General features: G+C 30.9%; 1 protein-coding gene across 2 annotated transcripts in view; it reads right to left on the bottom strand.

Annotated features, from left to right (window-relative positions):
• Positions 1-18,636: 18,636 nt before the first annotated feature.
• The window catches only part of LOC107455756 (putative inorganic phosphate cotransporter), a 33,777-nt gene continuing 31,149 nt past the window's right edge, over positions 18,637-21,264 (bottom strand). For both annotated transcript variants that reach the window (XM_087160695.1, XM_043052555.3), the window contains exon 11: positions 18,637-18,970. In XM_087160695.1, coding sequence (XP_087016821.1) covers positions 18,791-18,970 — 180 coding nt within the window. In that variant the 3' untranslated portion in view covers positions 18,637-18,790. The remainder of the gene's footprint in view (positions 18,971-21,264) is intronic.

Genomic DNA, 21,264 nt, shown 5'->3' on the forward strand with positions numbered 1-21,264 from the left:
AAATGAAAAAGCATCTCCAAGACAAAATAGACATCTCCAGTACATATCCCAGTTTTCGACTAACCTTCAACACATTATTGGCAAAAATAATATCGTCGCAGACGCGTTATCCCGAATTCAAGAAGTAACTAGTGTAGATTATGAGAAAATTGCTGATGATCAAAGTAGTGATGAAGAATTAAAACAACTAATGCAATCAGACACAACCTTAAAATTTAAACAACAACCACTACAGTCTGGTAAATTTCTATGGTGTGATATCTCTGCTAATAAAATTAGACCATATATACCTAAAAATTCAAGAATGATTATTTTCAAACTGATACATGGTTTATCTCATCCAGGAATCAGATCAACTATCAAACAGATAGTGTCAAGATTTATTTGGCCTGGAATTCGAAAAGATGTTCGAATTTGGGCACAATCCTGTATTGATTGCCAAAAAAACAAAATTTCAAAACATACTAAATCCCAGTTTGGAGAATATCAACAACCCGATGAAAGATTTAACGAGATACATATTGACCTAATTGGACCGTTACCCCCATCCAATGGAAACAGATACTGTTTGACTTGTATTGACCGTTTTACAAGCTGGATAGAAGTAGTTCCTATACCTGATATCAAAGCTGAAACAGTCGCCAGATGTTTCTATGAAAATTGGATAGTTAGATTTGGAGTGCCATACAGAGTAATTACCGATAGAGGATCACAGTTTGATTCTGAAACGTTTAAATCTCTTACCAACTTATGTGGAGTAAAAATCAACAGAACAACTGCATATCATCCTCAGTGCAATGGCAAAATTGAGCGTCAACATCGCACATTGAAAACTGCAATAAAGGCACACAACTCTATTAAATGGTCTGAAACCCTTCCTACTATCTTACTTGGTCTCAGAGCTGCTCTACGCGATGACACCAACTATTCAATATCTCAGATGGTTTATGGTAAATGCATTAAACTTCCTGGTGAATTTTTTGATAACTCAAAAGTGACAACATCCACGGAAAACTTTATTAGCAATCTTCAAAATCAAATGGAAACATTAAAACCTTTAGAGTCAAAATATTTCAAAAGGAACAAAGTATTTGTGCACAAAGATTTAAGTTCATGTTCACATGTTTTTATGCGGATTGATAGAGTCAAGAAGCCATTAGAGTCTCCTTATCAAGGACCCTATAAAGTGATGGATAAGTCAGAAAAGTATTTTGTAATTAGTTATAAAGGAAAAAACGTAAGCATTTCAATAGACAGGCTTAAACCAGCTTATCTACTGAATTCTGAAAATGAGAATCCAGATTACGATGAAAACCTAAAAGCTGCAGAACCTAACGAATGTTTAACATCAAATAAATTACAAGAAAATGCAGCCAATTCCGAGCAAAATGTTAAAATGTCTAGATTTGGCAGAAAAATAAAAAAGCCTGTTCGCTTTTTAGAACAAAACTGTATTAATTAGATACATATACATTTATTTTATATATATATTTTTTATTGCATTGAAACTAGAATAGTATAATTTGTATATATGTTATATTAATATCTTGTATATATGTTTTCGTATTATGATGAGTCATTATGTAGTATAATTTTTGAACTGTATATATGCTGTTATATTATCATTATATGACAAATTTGACATACTTGCCCAAGCATCGTAACTTAGTTACTGGTGAGGGAGTATTGTAGGAACATCATATGTCACATGACTATTCATATTACTTTTATGAGAGTTGCGAATGGCAACAGATCAAAAAATAATAATAAAAGAATGAGTGTTCTAAAAAATGTCTGCTGATCATTTTTTATCCTGTAACTCTGTTGCGTACAAATATACGAAGGAATTAATAATTTAATTGTAAGGTTCGCATTAGTTTACATTTATCAAAGTGGAGAAAAGTTTAACTTTTGTATTAAAAATGTGGCAACATATTCGATACGTAAATAGAACGCTTCGCTTTGTTATATTTGTCGCTGATTATTCTTGTGAATTTGAAAGAGAGCCTCAGAGCTGAAATAAATCTTGCTAGGCTAAATTAAGCCTTACCTATTGAAACGCAGTGCTATAAGCAGAGAGCACGCCGCACTTTACTATACTCAATACTATTTGTCGCTGTTCATAATTGTTATAATAAGTTTCTCTTCTTCTTTCCACGCTCTATTTTTTTTCTTCAGCGAAAACGATAATTTTGTAGCGATATAGAAATAGAAATTGATACCATAAAAAATTATATAGAAATAGAAATTGATACCATAAAAAATTAATTCGTTTTCGTTTTCTTTTCATGTATTTAGCATTTTAGTTTTTTTTTCTGAAACGTTGTAGCTATATAATATATGAAATAGGAAATTAATTGTTTTTGAAGGAACGATCACACTTACCTTGGATCTCTTTGGTTTTTCAATTCTTTATTTTAACAGTTTTTATTAAATGTAATTAGTTATTTTCAGAAAGTTTCAGTTTGCAGGTAAGCACTTAGATTTTAATATTGAAGTTTCATGATTTGCTTTCATAGTAATTGTTCTAAAGTATTCGTTGACTTCTTAAAAACCCGATTACTGACATGACAGAACCACCTTCCAAAAAACTTTGTATTTTGTCAAAGAAAAAGATATTAAGAGATTCTCAAAGAAGAAACGTCTGTGGAATGTCAAAGAAGGATGGAACATGACCGTATATAACACATCTGTAGCTGAACTGGATATGAAGACAAAATTGCAGGATAGGAACACTTTAATTGTCCACTAATGTTCAGATTTCCTGCTATGTTTCAAAAAACTTTATTTGTGAAAACCTTTAGCGTGGCGGACAGCAGGCCGCCTTAGGCGGCTAGTATATAATAAAAAATTAGAAGTACAAGCAAATCACGACATTTTTATGCTAAAGGTTTTATTGAGATTAAATAATTTATATTGCAATTAAAATTTGTCTAATGTGTCAAGTGATTAATTACTTTAATAAAACATTAAAAACGATGTCGCATTTCCTCAAAAATCTTAAAGCAATTTTAAATATTTTCCGCATTAAAACTTTACAAAAGACGCATTTTTCTTTCAAAAATTGGGAATTTTAGAAATTTCTATCGAAAATCTTTTAGCACGAAGCTTTAAAAAAATAAAAACTCTAAAAATTCTTAACTTTTTAGAGTATAATAAGAACTCTTAAATTCTTTTTAGAATAAAATAAAAATTCTCTAAAAATTCTCAATTTTATTTATATTGTAATTAAATTTTACATTGTATATTGTAATTTATCTAACACGTCAACAACTAAATAATAACTTTAAAAACCAGGTTGCTTTTTCTCAAAAATCTTTAACTTTAAACATTTTCTGCATAAAAACTTCATAAAAAACACAGTTTTCTTTCAAAAATTGTTACGAATTTTAAAAATTCCTGTCGAAAAATTTTTAGCACAAAGCTTAAAGTTAAAACTTTAATTCTTAACTTCTTAGAATAAAATAAGAACTTTTACATTTTTTTTAGAATAAAGTAAAAATTCTCAACTTTATTTATATTGCAATTAAAATTTGTCTAACTCGTCACCAAGTAATTGAATACTTTAATAAAACTTTAAAAACGATGTAACGTTTCCTCAAAATTTTTTTAATTTTCCGCATAAAAACTTTAGAAAAGACGCAGTTATCTTTCAATTTTTTTTTATATAAATTTTAGAAACTCCTTTTGAATGACTTCTATGACAAAGCTTAAAAATATTTTTAAAAAAATATAATAAATATAAATCTTAACTTTTTGTCGCAGAATTTAAAAAAAAACATTTTTTTTCCTTATTTTGTATTACATTAGGTTAAAACAAGTGAAAAATATAATATTTATCACGATTTTTATAAGCAAGAAAAAATTTTGAATTTAAATAATAATAAAATCTGTGTCCGTGCCATCTACTTTCTCAATTTCTAATCAGGAATTCTTTCACTTTAACACACCTGCCTCAAGTCTCGTTGAATGTTAACTTTCCATTTCTCTCTACCCACCTGTGCTAACAAAATATTTCGTATGCTTCGCTGACAAAATTATCAATTCAATATTGAAGCTGCATGATCGTTTGCTTAGAATGTTTTTAATCGGAGGTAGGCAAACTGTGGTATACGCGACTTATGCAAGTTAGCGACTGGCGTTTACGTGTGATGTTTTCGAAAGGAACTTCTATTTGAGTTAAGTGCGGGAAAGCGAGAATTGGAGCTAAGTTCATACGTATATGCGACACTGTTTATACGTATATGTGATGTATTTGCGGGGGACTTGTATTTGGATTAAGTGCGAGAGAAAAAAGTTCTGGAGCAGAGTTTGCCGTCGAACATAGTTCAACAATATACAGGTTCAGAACAAAATAATGTGAACATTTCTATTCTCACTTAATTTAACTTATCTTTCTTTTAGCAGAACACGTCTTGGAAGATTTTACATGGCAAAAAAGTTGGGATAATTTGGAAAACCATGCTTTATCAACGCCTTCTATAACTGATAGCCTCTACACAGTTTCTCACAGGTAGTCCGATTAGACTAATATGAGAGTAAAGTAGTTTACACAAGTGCGATTCAATAGAAAAATCTAGTGAAATTAAGAAACAGGTAGCAAATATATATCTAAAAATTTTAGTAATTAATGAATGTGAATGGTTTGTCTTATTTACTTGTCAACTACCGCAGATTCAATTCTCAAATATCTATGATATAATTTCCCTCAATTAGTATTAAAATAGAAATTGGGTTCATGCGCACAACTGGTTCACACTTTAAATAATCTGCACAGACGACTTATAAAAACCATATGGAGGTTTTCTGATGTAGGAGGTAATGGTAGAGGTGATGGCATGCTAAATACTCGAAGTTTTTGGAAAGTGTGTCCCTTTTACCACCGCAAAACTGGCGTCATCCAAAATGAGTGTGGAAAAATTAAAGCTTCTTTTCTTTTTCTTTTTTTCCCGACATTTATGTCAGTTTCTTTTGTGGAACTCAGTTCTTTTGTGTCTCAGTCTTCAGTCAGTGTCTTTTGTGGAACCTCATATGAAACTAGTAGAGTTCCATTTTGTGAACTGACGCAGTGTCGCACTTCAATCCATTGTCAATAAAATCTAATTTTAAGACAATTATTGAAACAAAGATGCAAATATTTCATTCCTCATTTTTAATATTTTTTAAAATAATTCGTAGCATTTCACTCATTTATTATATTTATTTTGGTTATCCTATTTGCAGGTCTAGTACACTTTATTTATTAAGCTGGGGGTTTTGTCAAAAGAAGTTGGATTACTTAGGGTTTCATTGTCGAGAAAAATTGAAAATCTCTACTTTAATTAATTATCGGTGCGCTACGTAAAGCAATAAAAAATATAAAAATAAAAAACTAAGAACTTAAAACATTCGACCTAAAACTCAAAGAAATAAAACAACATGAAATAAAAAAAACTTACTTTTTTCTGATTCTTATGTTGTCTCAAGCAAATGAAAGAAAAATCCTCTATAGAAAAATTATCGATATTAGAACAAAATCACTTTTTTAAACTGATTCCTTGAGGACAACAAATGTCATCAGAATCCTATGGTAAGTAAAAAACAAGTGTAAATAAGGATGTACATATTAAAGAAAATAGTTGAGAGTAATATATAATTCTTTTTCTTCAAGTTCATTTTATTCCAGTTTATCTTCCCGTTTGTTTATCAATCCACTTGAGATCGTCTTGAGATATACTCAATAATTCAATAAAAAAACATTCTTCGATTTTAAGTGCCTTTCTATGCATGTTTGTGTTACATACATTTATTTTTTATTTTATTGATTCTTCGATTTTTTTTTTCTATTTTTGGAAAATAATTGTGCATTGGACTGTTTTAAAATTTGATTTTAACACATAATGCAATGGTGCAAGCTGCACTTTTAAACGTATAGAGTGGTACTAAAACTACTCAATTTTATTTCTTTTCGAGTTAAATAACACATTCTTAACGACCAAAGCTTATTTATATTAGATAGGTTTTTATTTCTAGCTCTATATCTTGACGTCTGTATTTTTTAAATTAAACTGTTTATTTAAAATTTTAGTTTTCACAAACAAAATATTCACTTTTTTTATTTTTTGGCGCAGCTTGCACTCCTGCACATAATAACAGAGATGCTAACTGCTCTGAACATGCCGAAATCACTTTAAGAACGGTAAATAATTACAAACTAATATTTGCGAGACGGGATAGCCTGGCTGGTAGCGCACTGGGTCCATGTCCAAGAGGCCATGGGTTCGATCCCGCGCCACCCGAAAACTCCCCGTGTAGAAAATGGTGACTGATGCACGTTAAATCTGTCGAGGAACTAAGTCGTTCATGTTCCCATAACAAACCATACCTCTGGGGGTACTGATCCAGGAGTTTCCTTGTATTCTGGATTGGTTCAAAATTACAAGGCAACGGGGTTGAACATTAGTAGTTGTAAAAAAAAAATAGGTCGGCTGTTCAACGACGGCTATACAAGTAAAAAAAAACTAATACTTGCAAATATTTGACTAATTTTGCTTACTTTTTAGAAGGTTTAGCTTGACTTTAATAAGATGACAGTGGCGAATTATATACGCTTTCGAAATATTTAGAAATTGTGGTGGCTAAAGACCTAATAAATTGATTTTCTTAAACCAAGAATCACAATTAATAATCTACCACTGGAAAATATTTATTCGCTGTCAGGAGCAAGATGGCATCTTTGTAATAGTGGTTCTAGGTATGTCTTAGTTTGCTTTATTTTATAAGAATATAACAGTAGAGATACTGGAATCACAGAATGTAGAAATTCAACCATAAATTGACTTTGTTACATGGCATTTCCTCCGTGGTACTCGTCTTTAGACAAAGTATGTCGATTGATTGTAAATCCGAATTGATTATAAATCGATTGATTGTTCGTCCGAAATGAATATTCTGCGGTCAGCAGTATAGGCTAAATACCAAATATTTGTATGTTGCATCGCTAATTTAGTAGCTGCAATTGCTGCTTATTTTTTAAATTTTGATTTTTTTAATTGTAATTTTACAGTGTTGAGCATAATCTTGTATGTCTTTGCAATTTAAAAACTCCTTGAAAAAGTTTTTTTTTGCAGGAAGCTATAACGCGAGAAAAATGATTCGAGGTAAATTCTGCAATACCTTCAAGTTGAAAATTTAAAATATATAAAAAGTTAGATCAAGTGAACTGAGAGTTGATCATGAAATATCAAATGCTGGAATAGCTTATGTTGAAAAATTAAAGTCAAAATGATTTATGGCAGGATAATTCAGAATTAAAAAATTTTGTAGTAATCTTGATATAATTAGTTTACATTTTTAAGAAAACATTTCCGACATTTGAAACTTTATGGTTTGCTTTCGATAAACCTGAACTAACTTTTCTCTAAAACTTAAAAATACTGAATAAGCATACAAAAAAACGTGATGAAATAAATTGAAAAATCTACTTCTCTCGTAATGTATGTTCTAATTGTACGAAAAAATCATTGTACGGAAAAATCATTAACTGTTACATTTATCTCCGAAGTTATAGCACTAACACTTGAATGAATTTTCACAAATTAAACACTAAAAAATGTATCCATCAATAATAGTCGAATTCTTCTATCCGAAAGATACTACTTATTGTTGTTATCATGTTTGCCAGCTAGGTGGCCAAGTAGTTAGCGTGCCATCCATCACCTCCTACATCAGAAAACCTCCACACGGTTTCTTATAAGTAGTCTGCGCAGATTATTTAAAAGGCGATCCACTTGTGCGCATGAACCCAAATTCTATTTTAAAAGTACTTGAGAGAAATTTATCATATACTAGGAAGCTCCGCCCCCTGCTGACTAACGCTCGCCAACCCCCGAGAATTGCTACGCAATCCTATGTGGTTAAAGCCGTGAACCATGGCTCGCTGCGCTCGCTCGCCAATGAACACAATGTTCTAGCACAAAGACATAGTATATTATCATCAAAGACATAGTATTTTATCATCAAAGACATAGTATTGTACTTATGTAGAAGAATACTATCAATGTTCTTATTGGCTTTTGAAAAAGTATATTAGCTATTTAGATTGTACACAGTGAAAAAAATCAAAACATTAGCTAAATGAAAAACATATTAGCAAAATAAATTATCAAATATTGCAGTTACTCACCTAAATTCAACTAAATGTGTATAATAAATTAGTTAATGCTAGAAATTCTGAAAGTTTTAGAAAAAAGTTTTATTATTTAAAAATATAAACTTTAAAGCCTAACTTTTCCTTGTGAGATAATAACCCTCTAAAAGTCTTTCATTTTCAGGAACACAAAAATTTGTTTTATCGCCAAATGAAATATTTTTTGGTGATCAGCATTATTGAAATCAATTTCTATATTAATTAACATTTGTGATAAAGTACATAACATTTTAGAACAAAATAAGGATGTTTTACATACAATAAATTAAAATGCATGGCTGTTAGCATTACCCGAGAAATACCACGTGGAGGTCGCAATGCTGCATTTCTAATCGGGGAGTTTTGATTTTAACAGTTCCCGTTGCCTACTGCCAATAGAAGTTTCAATTAAATTTTTTCCAAAAAACATTTTTTTCTGCAAAGCCCTAAGAAATTAACACTAAGCATTTAGAATTTCTTTGAAAACACAATTATAGATTTGGCATCTAGAAGCAATTACTGAAAGACTGTCAAATGACTTAACTCTTGACAGGCCAACATAAAGTTGTCCATGACTAAAAACTTGTTTAGTCAATACTAAGCTTATTTTCTCAAAAGTCTGACCTTGTGACTTATTTATAGTCATGGAGAAGGCCAGCCTAATTAATTCCTAATTGAGTTTAAATTAAATATTATCATGTTTTAGGGCATGAATCTGAATTGAACAACCTGATAATGCTCACTCTGGTTATTGTTTCCGTTTTTAAAAGCGCTATATTTTGAGCCACCTCATGTGACATTTGCCATGTGACATTTTTAGCAGCAATCATTGGTCGATTTTCCAACGTTGCCATTCGGGGAGTTGTAATGAGGCTTTTTTTAGAATATATATATAGATAGAATATATATATAGAGAAATATATATATAGATAGAATATATATATAGAGAAATATATATATAGATAGAATATATATATAGAGAAATATATATATAGATATTTGAGAATTGAATCTGTAGAGGTTGACAAGTTAATAAAACAAACTAATTATATTCATAAATTAAAAAAATATTTAGACATATATTTTCTACCACTTTCTTATTTTTAATAGATTTCATATTAAATGGTTCTTTCACTATTTGGTTTACCTTCACAACGGTCTGATTGGACTATCTACAAAAAAACCGTGAAGAGGCTGGTTGGGAAGCGGTTCGAATCCCGCTTAGGGCATGAATGTTCCACTCTGTGTGTTGTCCTTTGTTGTGTGTGACATGTGAATGTAGCTCACTCTATGGACGGGTATCTGTGGCACTGTGGTGTTTGCCCCCATGAAAAAAGCATATAACCTTAATGCATCAACATCATAAATTGAAATACGTGAACTGTGTCCATCTCTTATGACTTTATACGTAAAGGTGACATTGAGTATTCACTTGAGTGAAATTTTATAAATTCTTGATAAGAAATATATTATAAAATTATATTAAAAAAAACCGTAGCATGCAAAGGGAAACAGATTTAAAATCTGCTACTTGAAAATATATAAGATCCGCACAAAAATCTCTTGCAGGAGAAAGTAAAAACAAAAATGTACTCTAGCCTTCACTTTACAAATTAGAATCCCCTTTAGTTATAAATAAAAACAAAAACTTTCTTTTTTTGTGATTCTGATGTTGTATTAAGAAAATGAAAGAAAAGAATTTAAAAACAATCGAGCAAAAACCATTTCGATTTTTTTAACTGATTCCCAATGGAAAATAAATGTCATCGGCATCGTATGCAAAGTAAAAAAAAAAAAAATATAAAAATAAAGATGAATTTATGAACGATAATACTTGAATTTATTTTGACTAACACGCATTTCTGTGGTAATATGTAATTCCTTCCAGTCGAGATCATTGTATGAATACATTCCACAATAATAATTCAATTAAAAATGCATACTTCTCTTTAAGTACATCAATTCTCTCATTTTTGTAGACAATTTGTTTGCTTCCTCGAATTCCTTACCTATTTTTAGAAAGCAATATGCGTACGTTGTTACAAAATTCGACTTAAACACATAACATTGCCAAGGAAAACGAATTCCATTGCCGGGAAATTCATAGTGCTAAATTTGTCTCTGTTTTATATATTTATTCATTTTTATTTACAGATGAACATGATTATAGGAACCTATACAGTTTTATCTTGATAATATGAATTCGTTATGTGTAAATTTTTCTCAGCCGACCGGCCTGTAAAGGGGGCAGGGAACTCTCCTTGCATCAGAAAGGTTCTGGGCTCGAATCTCGGACAAGGCGTGCATGTCCTTTCTCCTTTGTGTGTGAATGTAAACCGCTCTATAAATGGGTTGTGGTAGTGTGACGTGGGCGACACTGCTCCACCGCCGTGGCTTCGCCACAGGTGCCCACTAGGTAACGAAAAGAGAGTTAGCAGTTCTGGCACTTTCTGTGGCCAATGGGACAATAGTTCCAAGTGCCCGCCATTAAAAAAAAGACGTGAATATGCCACAGTTTCGTTAAATGTCTCATGTTGATATTTTGGTAGCTTCAAAATATGACGTTATTAAAGATAAATATATTAACTTTTTTATACCTACCAACTTTTATTCCTTTCGAGGATGATTTTTCCCAGTGGTAGTAATATGGAATATAAATTACAATTTTAGGCAGAAACAGAAGTTGCATTTTGTGAAGGCCTCTGCTGACTACCACAGCAGTGTTCCATATTATATATATACTTAATTGTTTTAAAAATAGTGGTGATCAAAGAAATTATAAATTTAGTTTATTAATGCCCAAAATATATAGAAAGCATAAATTATTACTACCACTTTAAATGAAGAAATAAAATTTTACACCAAATGCGTAAAAGTTGGCAGGTATGCACATGGTAGTCCAGAAACTACCCGTGACTTCACAAATGAGTATTCTTAACTGTCATAATTTTGTTATTTAATTAATTAATATTATTTAAATTTTATTTAATAATTATTGCATTAATTTTTGTTACATTCTGGTAACGATATTATCAGAGTTATGAAAGCGGCGATTAAGTCCTATTTATTTAAATAAAGCAGAACATTTATATATATCTATGTACCAGAATTGGGCAAAAATGTAATCGATTACATTTTCCGATAACATTCTTTAAGTACTTGTAATCGTGATTACAGGATAATATAATTTTGATTAGAGCTGTAATAGTGATTACAACAATCAGTCACTGTAAGCAATTACTGGTGATCGTGATTAAGACTTTTCATAATTTTGATTACAACTGTAATCATGATTACAATAATTTATTACAGTAAACAATTACTTGTAATACTGATTACAATTCACCAAAATTTCGATTACAACTAAAATCGTATTTCCAAGTAATCATAACAAAAACGATTACAGGTAATTATGATTAAAGTAATCAAACTATATGATTGCGTGTAATCATGATTACATGTAATCGTAATTACAAGTAATTGTGATTACTTGCAATCCAACTATCCTATGACACAGTCCACATCAAGCATTAAAAAATCAAGATTTTGATTTAAAAGAAAGCTTAAAATATTTAATTTGTTGACTCTTAAGAAATTTATGAATTTAGTAAAAATTGAAGCCAAAAGTGCTGAAAAAATATGCAGGTAAAGTATTTACTTTACTAAATCAATCATTCTGCATTACAAAATGAAAACCATAAAAAATCCCGTTTAATAAATTGTTGATTGGGGTGCATTATTATAAAAACAAGAGGAAACTAAAAAAATGGATACAATGAAATTACATTGACTGAGAAACCGAATATAAGCAACCAATATGCATTTTAAAACGAAAGAACCGTTAAACAATGAAATTAAATAGACGAATTAAACTGGAAGTAAACAACAAAATTGAACTGAAAACATATCAATATACTTTAATCGTCAATCATAATACACTAACTTATTCTAATTAAGCTGAAATAACAAATACAAATTTATTCTCAAATTTAAGAACTGGCCTATAGGTATATAAAATAATTGGGACTCACCTCTTTTATATGCTTTTATGTATCTTTCTTCCATCAACAAACTTTAATTTTCCTCACAAAACAAAACTTTGAAGATGAGTAATCACTTTCAGTTTTCAAAATAACCACCACAAAAGTAGAAAACTTTTCTAAAACACATGCTTGGAATAAACAAAATTTTTCGAACAAAAAAAGAAACGCAGTACAACGTTCCCCCCCCCTATTGAATATAATAAATTCTTTAAAATATTCGAATCTGTGTAACATACGGGATTATATTATATTTCTTTCCCGTTTATTTATCAATCCCAGGGACGGTAATAAGTTTTAAAGCTGTGGCATAACATGATTGGTTGTACGTCTAATTTTATATAAGTATAGTACAGCTAAATAATTAAATATCTTTCACAATCAACTCATTATATCTAATAAACGCAGAATTCTTGGAATAAAGCTTCTGTATAGCAAAAACATGCAACATCGTTTTAAATGCATTCTACAGAAATCAAAGAATTTTCTTCTTGTAACATATCTTTTACGAACGACTATTGGTTCAATTTTAAGTGATAGCATCAACTCTATTATCATTTATCTACACCTACCATCAGCAAATGAATAAAATTATGAATAAAATATGCTGACGATTGCAATAAAGGTGAAAGCTGACATTTGAGCTTTTGTTTCAAAATCGTTTGCTTTTTTCTATGAAATATCAATTGGATGTTTCTTTTAGTTGATTTTCTTTCCTGTTACATTTTTATTAGTTGCAAAATTAAATTTAAAATTTTACAAAACTTATCTTACTTATTTTAAACTACAGATTATTTAAGAAACCTAAAACTATCTGAACACAATATATACATGAAACCAAATTTCTTCATATTTTGATGAAAATTCCTGATAAAAATGTTTGCTGTGAAATATTAGCCAAAATGTGAGCAAGATGGAATAAATCGTTTTATTCGAAATTAAAAATTTATGAAACAATTACAATTATGTTCAAATTATGGAACTGTTAACTCAAAAACAGTGTTATTTTTTGGCCTCTGAAGATAATATTTTGAATAAAATAAATCTTATCTAGACTATCTAAGGCTATAAAAGTTGTGTAAAAATTGAAATTTTTAAAAAGGTCAGTTAAAATAATCGTAAGGAAAATGTAAGCATATACATTTGCTTTAAAAACTGAAGGAAAAATATATCCAGATTCTTTTTTTAAATATATAATATTAAATAGATTTATTTTCATGTAGTTCAACAAATTGAACAAAGCGGTATATTTACATTTAAAATCTTTTTTCTTTCTGACACTGGGAGCGTTAGACAATAGAGCATTCATTTACGAAGACAGTTTTTCTTCTACACAAACGCGTTCATGGAAGCGAAGTGTTTTTCAATTTTATATTGAGAAGCGTTCGGATGAGATATGTGAATGTAATTATGGTGACCTTTCGTGACCTTATAGAGATTCATTTCTTTTATTTTCAGATATTAGTTGCATGGGTGGTTGTTGATTTCCACCGGTGAATGTTGACATTCACTTAATCGCTTTCATAAATGTCCGAAATATATACTTGGTCTAATTAAAATAATACATATCTATCAATATTAATAAAGCAATAGTGTCAGTAATAATATGTCGATTCAAAATGAATAAGTATCTTTGCTCCAATATTTTTGGTATATTTTTGATAAGTTTTTTATGTCAATTAATGTGTTAAAAATATTAATTAAACATCATAGTCGACATTGATATTATGACGATATCTTACGGTTCAGACAAATAAATAAATTAATCACATTACTTCTGCTTTATAGTACACAGCTTATTTCTTTTATTTCAATATGCATATATTACCTAAATTAATTAAGCATCATGGGCTTCGATAATAATGTGGCGATTTTTTAAGTTTCACCTAAAAAAATGAAAACAACATTCCCATTAATTTTGCTTTTAAATACATAAATATTTTTTTTTCTATTGAATTACCGTTGATTTTAAATAAATAGTTTTTTAGAAAAACATTTGAAAAGAAAATAAATAAGAAAAAAGTGCGCAGTTTCAGACAACTTTAAAAGTATAAATTCGGTGACGTAGCACTCGAGTGTTACCACATAATGTTGTTCTAAGGCTACTATACGAGGATTCTAATTCAGGGGCTCTATGTTGTTCAATGAATTTATCTGACATAATGAATATAAAATAATTTATTATTTAAATGTTTGCAACAAACTATTTTTTTTTTTCATGTAGAGCAATAAGCTAGAAATGATCACTGATCTTATTCTTAAAATATGTGAAAAAATGAATTGTCTATACTTAAATTTAAGACAATGAACCAGTTTAACCAATCTGAAATTTTTTTTACTCATCCGGTTCGAATGATTCGTTGAAGAATGTTCTAATACCGACAATGACCTTCCTCGTGCTTTAAACTGTCTGTATTCTAAGTTTCATAGATTTCGGTTGGATGGTTTAGGAGTCTATAAAGGACACCCACCCACAGACATTCCTTTTTATATAGATAGATAAGGTAGTGGTCAATAAAATAAAGTAAAGAACTATTATTCCCACCTTCTAATCAATTGGTAATAAAATTATTTGGATGCATGTGATCTTTTTCCGTTCTGAAAATGTCACTTACCTGGTTCTTCCTCTAAGTTTTTTAATTAATATAGCTTGAATAAGAATTTTTATATATATATTTTATAAAAGATATAATTTTTTTAAATTTAATGTTATATGCACTAATCTTCGGTGGCTTTACGTAATCGAAGTAAGAAAAGCTCTTTTTTTGTATTTCATATCATTGGATTAAGGATAAAATGTATTTAAAATTAATCACTATTAAGTGATTTTCTCAGGTACATATCCTTTAGAGAGGCAGTAAAACACTTAATTCCAAAGTATAGGTATTAAATATCAATATAATATTTTATAATACTGGTATTATAAAATATTATATTGATTTACAATTTAATATGTATTATATTTAATATAATGTAGGTATTAAATATCAAAAAATATCAATATAATATTTTATACCTACATAAGTATATTTGGTACTTATTACATAAGCCTTCAACAAATAAGTTTATACATATTTGTCAAAGGCAGCCAACTAAATCCGAATTTTTTTTTTATAAATATATATTAAAACTTCATAAGGATTTCGGAGCATAACCATCGTTGAAAAGCCAACCCAATTACTAATTACTAATGTTCACTTCGTAGTCTTGTAACTTTGAACCCAATCCAGAAGACAAGGGAACTCTTGGATCAGTACCGGCAGAGGTATTGATTTGTTATGGGAATTTGGAGGACTTTGTGGACTAAGCAAATTTACAACAGTCACCCTCGAGCAATCTTCGGCAGCTGGTTTCAAACTCTCGTTCTCTCGAACACGAGTCCAATGCCCTACCAACTTGGCTATCTCTGCTTCGGCCCATTTATTAGCATTATAACAGAAGGAAGAGTTCTTCGTGAACTGATGCAAACCAAAATTTTATTTCACAGTCAAAGTTTTGTATTCATTTCCTGTATTCATATGTTAATTAGAGGACATTTGCGACATATCGAACAGAAGCACTCACGTTCAATTTCTCAAGTGAGTAGAATTATCTACTATCAAAAATTTTAATTTAAATAATTAGAAGTTTTCCATCATTGGTCATAATTTCTTGTTGATTATTAAATATAATTTTGAGGCTTTCGCTTGCTAGAAAACACTATATTTTCAGCATGAAGGTGTATCACATAAAATAACACACATTTTAAAGAAATAGTGCTAGAAATTATTTCTGTTCTTAATTCGATTACTGCAATTAGCGTTAGTTTAAAATAACTGATAATCAACAGTTCCTCGAATTTAGTTTAACAATGTTAACTTTCTAAACAAAAAAATTTTTTTACTGGACTTTTCAGTTTTAAACATATTTATGATAATTTCACTAGCATTATATTTTTGCCATTCTTAAAATTATCTGCCCTTTAAATTAAACCCATCAAAATATCAACAATTAAATGTATCAATCCTTTTGAAATCTTTCAACCAATAACAGGGGTTTAGGGAAATAGTGGGCACCCCCTTCCCTAAATTATTCGCAACTTAAAAAAAATATTTTTAAATTCTTTTCTTTTCGTTCTTTAAATTAAAAAAAAACTGCAATAAACTATTTATGTTTTTTTAATGAAAGCTAAATCAATTAAATGAATTATTTATAATGTATTATCACTTTCACACAAGTTACATCTTTAATGATTCTTTCGTTTTTTTATAAATAAAATAATTGTTATTATTCGATCGTATCCATTTCTAGTGTATAATTGAAGTTAGAAATCATTAGTGTAGTCTAAAAAAACATAATTGCAAATATTTTTTAATTGCAAATATAAATTTCAAATAAAATTTCATAGAAATGCTGTCTAAAGTCTTTATAGTATACATTTTTATTTCAGATTGTTTAAATTGTATATTGCGCAAAAAAAAGAAAAGAAAAGGTCTATCCTGAAGAAATTCTGATCTAATGATTGGATTTTAACGTTCTAGGACTCGATAGTAATGGTTCGAGGGGTGACCTCAAATATGCTATTTAATGAGTGTAGGCGATATTATCCGTTACGAAATCAGGCGTAATATGAACTTCTTTTGAACAAATATAACTTTCTTGGCGACAGATTTTTGGACCCAAATCATTGGAAATGGTCCGGTTGCTATATCTCCGAAATTGTTTTAAGCAAAATGAAAAGTTTTTTAACAAAATTTTAAAATTTCTGTATACGAAGATGGCTTCATGCAAAAAGATACATTTTAGTAAATATATATTATTTTCTTTATTATTTCATTTAATAATAGTCGTACATTTATGAGTTGTGTTATAAAAATCTGAATTCTATAAGAATTTTGTACATTCTTTTAAGAGTATTCACATTGCGGAATACGAAATTTGAGTGAAATGGGTTGCATTGTTCCTGAAACATAGTTTTTTATTGCTTTTTGTTTATTCCGTGAAAGTATGTTTTTGAGTGTGAATTCTTAAAATGAAATATCATTTAAACAAATTAATTGGCATATTTGAGATTTCTTTTCGAACTATTACTATTGAGTTTTAAAACGTGAAGATCCGATCATAAGGTAAAAATTTATGCAATGTGGTCCGGTTTTTTTGCGAATTGCAAAGGAAAGAGTTACCTTTTAAGATGAATATTTGTTCTGATTCAATTAAATACGAAACGATTTGATGCTAGATGAGATAGGGAAATATTTTTCAGGAAATGTATTTGTTTTTTTCTGTTAAAACTTGTACATTCCGTAATTAAAATTACGCACTAAATGTTTTAATTTAAATAAAATTAACTAAGTTTTCAAATTGTAGTATTCCAAATAATTTTAAAAACTGGAATATATTATAACAGATAACAACCCACCAACTGAAACTCATAAGTTAGAGAGAATGAACAATACGAAATCATTCTAAGTTTTTTTCTGATAAAATATTTAAATATTTAAAGTCTGGGTATTTTTGTTAAGTTTAAAAAAAAAATAAAAACTAGTTAAATTTCTTTGTGCTATATATTATAAGCTAAGTTTTATTTTAATAAGAAATATATGAATAAATGAACTAAACTGAGGCTGAATCACATTTAAATGGCTGAATGAAATTACATTTGGATGACTGAATAAAATCACATTAGGAAGACTGGCTCAATATTGTGAAGTCAAGTGTGATATCTGTGACGTCAACGGGTGGGTCTATAAAAGTTCACTATGTCCATCTTTGACGTCACATTTTGTTAAAAGGAAACTACATTGAAACATTTATGTGTCGCAGTGGCAATGGTGTCACTGTGTAGCGAAGAAATAAAGATATTCATGTTTCAACACAATCTTAATGTGTAGAAACTGTGGCACATTTACGTTTTAACATGGTCAGAGTGTGACAAAGATGTGACATAATCACACGTCAACAGGGCCACAGTGTGACAAAAATGCGTCATTTTCGACTCAACAATGTCTCCGTATAACTATGTTGAGGCATGAATATGTCACATCTTCATCTCAAGGTGACGTCATTGCGACAGTTAAATATCTTATTGTGATCTCATGTTAACGTCTGAGTGAAGTCTCAAAATGTGACATCAATGATGACACATCGACCCACACATCGACATCGCAGAAATCATATTGCATTTACAGAACGAGCCTTTCTGACTCTAGCGGCATAATGTCACTAAAACCTGATCTTAATTCGGTATGCTCCTATTAGTACCAGTATATACTCTGTAGTATCTATACATTTAGACAGTACGGGCTTGCATCAGCGTTTCTTTTTCCTTTCACCGGTCCAAAGCGTGTAAAGACGGTAAACCTATAAATATTTCAGACAATACCATAACATATAATTGTAAACCCATAATTATTTCATGTTGCTACGGCTCGATAAAAAAATTATAAAACATTAATGATACGAGAAATTTAATGATAATGCATGGATGAATACATGTTTTGAATGTTTCTTATATACAAAGATACAAATGTCGACTAAAGCAGACACAGAGCTCGTTCTTTAAAGATGTGTGAGACACAGAGCTCGTTCTTTAGAGATGTTCATTCTAGAATTTTGTTTGTTGACTATCGGATAAAGTGGAATCTTTCTTTTCAGAATTTTCCTCCTCGCTTTCATCATTCCATGGTTGGAGTTCAGCTGATGCAAAAATGTTATAGAAAAGTCCAGTAAAGAAATGGATACCCGCTAAACTAAGATATACAAGACCCCAATTTCGGAGTGTTTGCTGAAAATACAAAAAAAAAAGAAGCCAATTACTATTTAAATTGTAATAAGTAACATTAGATAAAATATAATTTCAGTGAAGATGCTCTACAATGACAAACGATTGATATTTATCCTTAAATATGCATGAATTAGGTCAACTGGAAAGTTTTGTCTGATATTTCCCCTTCCAGATTATATTTTCGCATGTATTTTTTCATGTACGATAAACTCGAAAATTACCAGCAATTGACATTTTTTCGTATATGTGTATATGTTACTGTGAATGTCCGAAATTGGTGGTTGTTGGCTTACACCGGTGAATAATGTCAATCACGAAGTCGCTTTGGTAAACGTCCGAAATATATACTGGGACTAGTTAAATGCCACTGCCCGCTATACATTTGACGGTATACACTACACTGGTGTTTTTAAAGGTTCAGTGTCACTGTCTGGTATACATTTACCGGTATGTTGGATTTTGTTGAGAGCAAATCAGACTGAAATGTCACGTAGAACAAACTGAAAACTTAACTTTTATTTACATAAAAAAGAATATAAAAACAATAAGATGTTGCCAGCACAGGAAACTCAAACTATCTAACTAATCTCGAACTCAAACCTCAACATCCTCCCCTCCCTGGTCGACCTCAAGGGGGATGACCAGAGCTACCGGACGGGTTATATTGTGACCATTAACTCTCAGCTCACAGGATCTTACTTTTCCATCTCGTCCTTCATGCAAGTTCGCCACTCTAGCTTTCTTCCACATGTGACGTGGTCGGACATCCTCTTGTAGCAGTACAATATCGCCAATTCGGATGTTAATGATATTGTCCTGATTACGAACTTGATGAAATGACCGCAATTGAAGCAAATATTCCTTAGACCATTTTTTCCAAAAGCAGTCGAGTAAGTCCTGCTGCTGCTTGTAGATTTTTCTTATCTTTGTGTTGTTATTTGGGCTGGATGGAATGGCTGTTAGTTTTCGTCCTGTCAAGAAATGGCTTGGTGTTAAGGCTGTGGAACTGTCATCTTTTCCATCTTCGTATACCAAAGGTCAGCTGTTCAGAGCGGCTTCTATTCCAATGAGGGCCGTGGACAGACCTTCCTCGTCAAGAAGTGCTCGTCCGAGTACCTTCCGTAGACATCGCTTGACAACTCCTATTAAGCGTTCCCAGCAGCCTCCCCACCAAGCCGCTCGTGGGGAGATAAATTTCCAAGTTATGCCATTTTGGGCATAATATTGCTGAGTTTTAGCTGATGACAGAACTTGCCATAGCAGAATCAAGTCCTTATTTGCTGCATGAAAAGTGGTAGCATTGTCGGTATAGATTGTGTGTGGGAGTCCTCTGCGGCCAACAAAACGTTGTAGTGCCAAAAGAAATTTCTCTGTGGTAAGATCCGACACAAGTTCGATGTGTAATGCACTTGTTGTTGCACAAGTAAATAGTGTTATGTAGGCTGTGTCTCTTGATTTCAAACATCGAATATTCACGGGTCCAGCAAAATCAATTCCTGTGGTAGTAAATGGAGCAGAAGGTACAACTCTTTCAGGAGGTAAAGGAGCTTCGATTTGTTTTCCGTATTTCGCCTTGGACAGCTTGCAAGGTAGGCAGTTGTGAATAACTTGCTTTATAGCTTGACGTCCTCTTAAAATCCAGAAGGTTGACCGTAACTCGGACAGGATTATACGCACACCTAAATGGTGAAGTCGTATGTGGGTATGCTGGATCAAAAGGTGGACAAAATAGTGTTTACCATCAAGCAATAAAGGGTGTCGAGTGTCAGAAGAAATGTTTGAAAATTGCAGCCTTCCCCCAAGGCGTAAATAATTATCTTCGAGAAAGGGATTGAAACAGGAAATTTTGGATTTTTTTCGGCAGGGGACGTTCCGCTTTTAAGGCATTTATTTCAGCTGACAAACATTGATTCTGTACAGTTTGTATCCAATAGTTTTTAGCTTTCTCTATTTCATTACAATTCAGTTCATGAGTTATGCGTTGCTGTGTCTTACAGTTGTATACAAAACGTAGTATCCAAGCAGTCACACGAAGAAGTTTCGTATAAGAACTATAACGAGATATGTCTATGGTGGGTTCTGTAGTTGCAACGTAGGAGGACTGAAATTTGGTTTTTCGTGATTCAGCTTCAACTAAAGGTTGTGTACTTGTAGATAAAACTTTGATAGGCCAAGTTTCTGGATCATGTTTTAGCCATTTCGGACCATGCCACCAAGATTCTAAAATCGATAACTGTGATGGAAAGGTACCACGAGTAAGATGATCCTCAGGGTTATCTGTACCGGGACAGTGG

Source organism: Parasteatoda tepidariorum, chromosome 4, assembly GCF_982258835.1.
Source record: "Parasteatoda tepidariorum strain Cologne lab strain chromosome 4, Ptep-v5.0, whole genome shotgun sequence".
Taxonomy (NCBI): domain Eukaryota; kingdom Metazoa; phylum Arthropoda; class Arachnida; order Araneae; family Theridiidae; genus Parasteatoda; species Parasteatoda tepidariorum.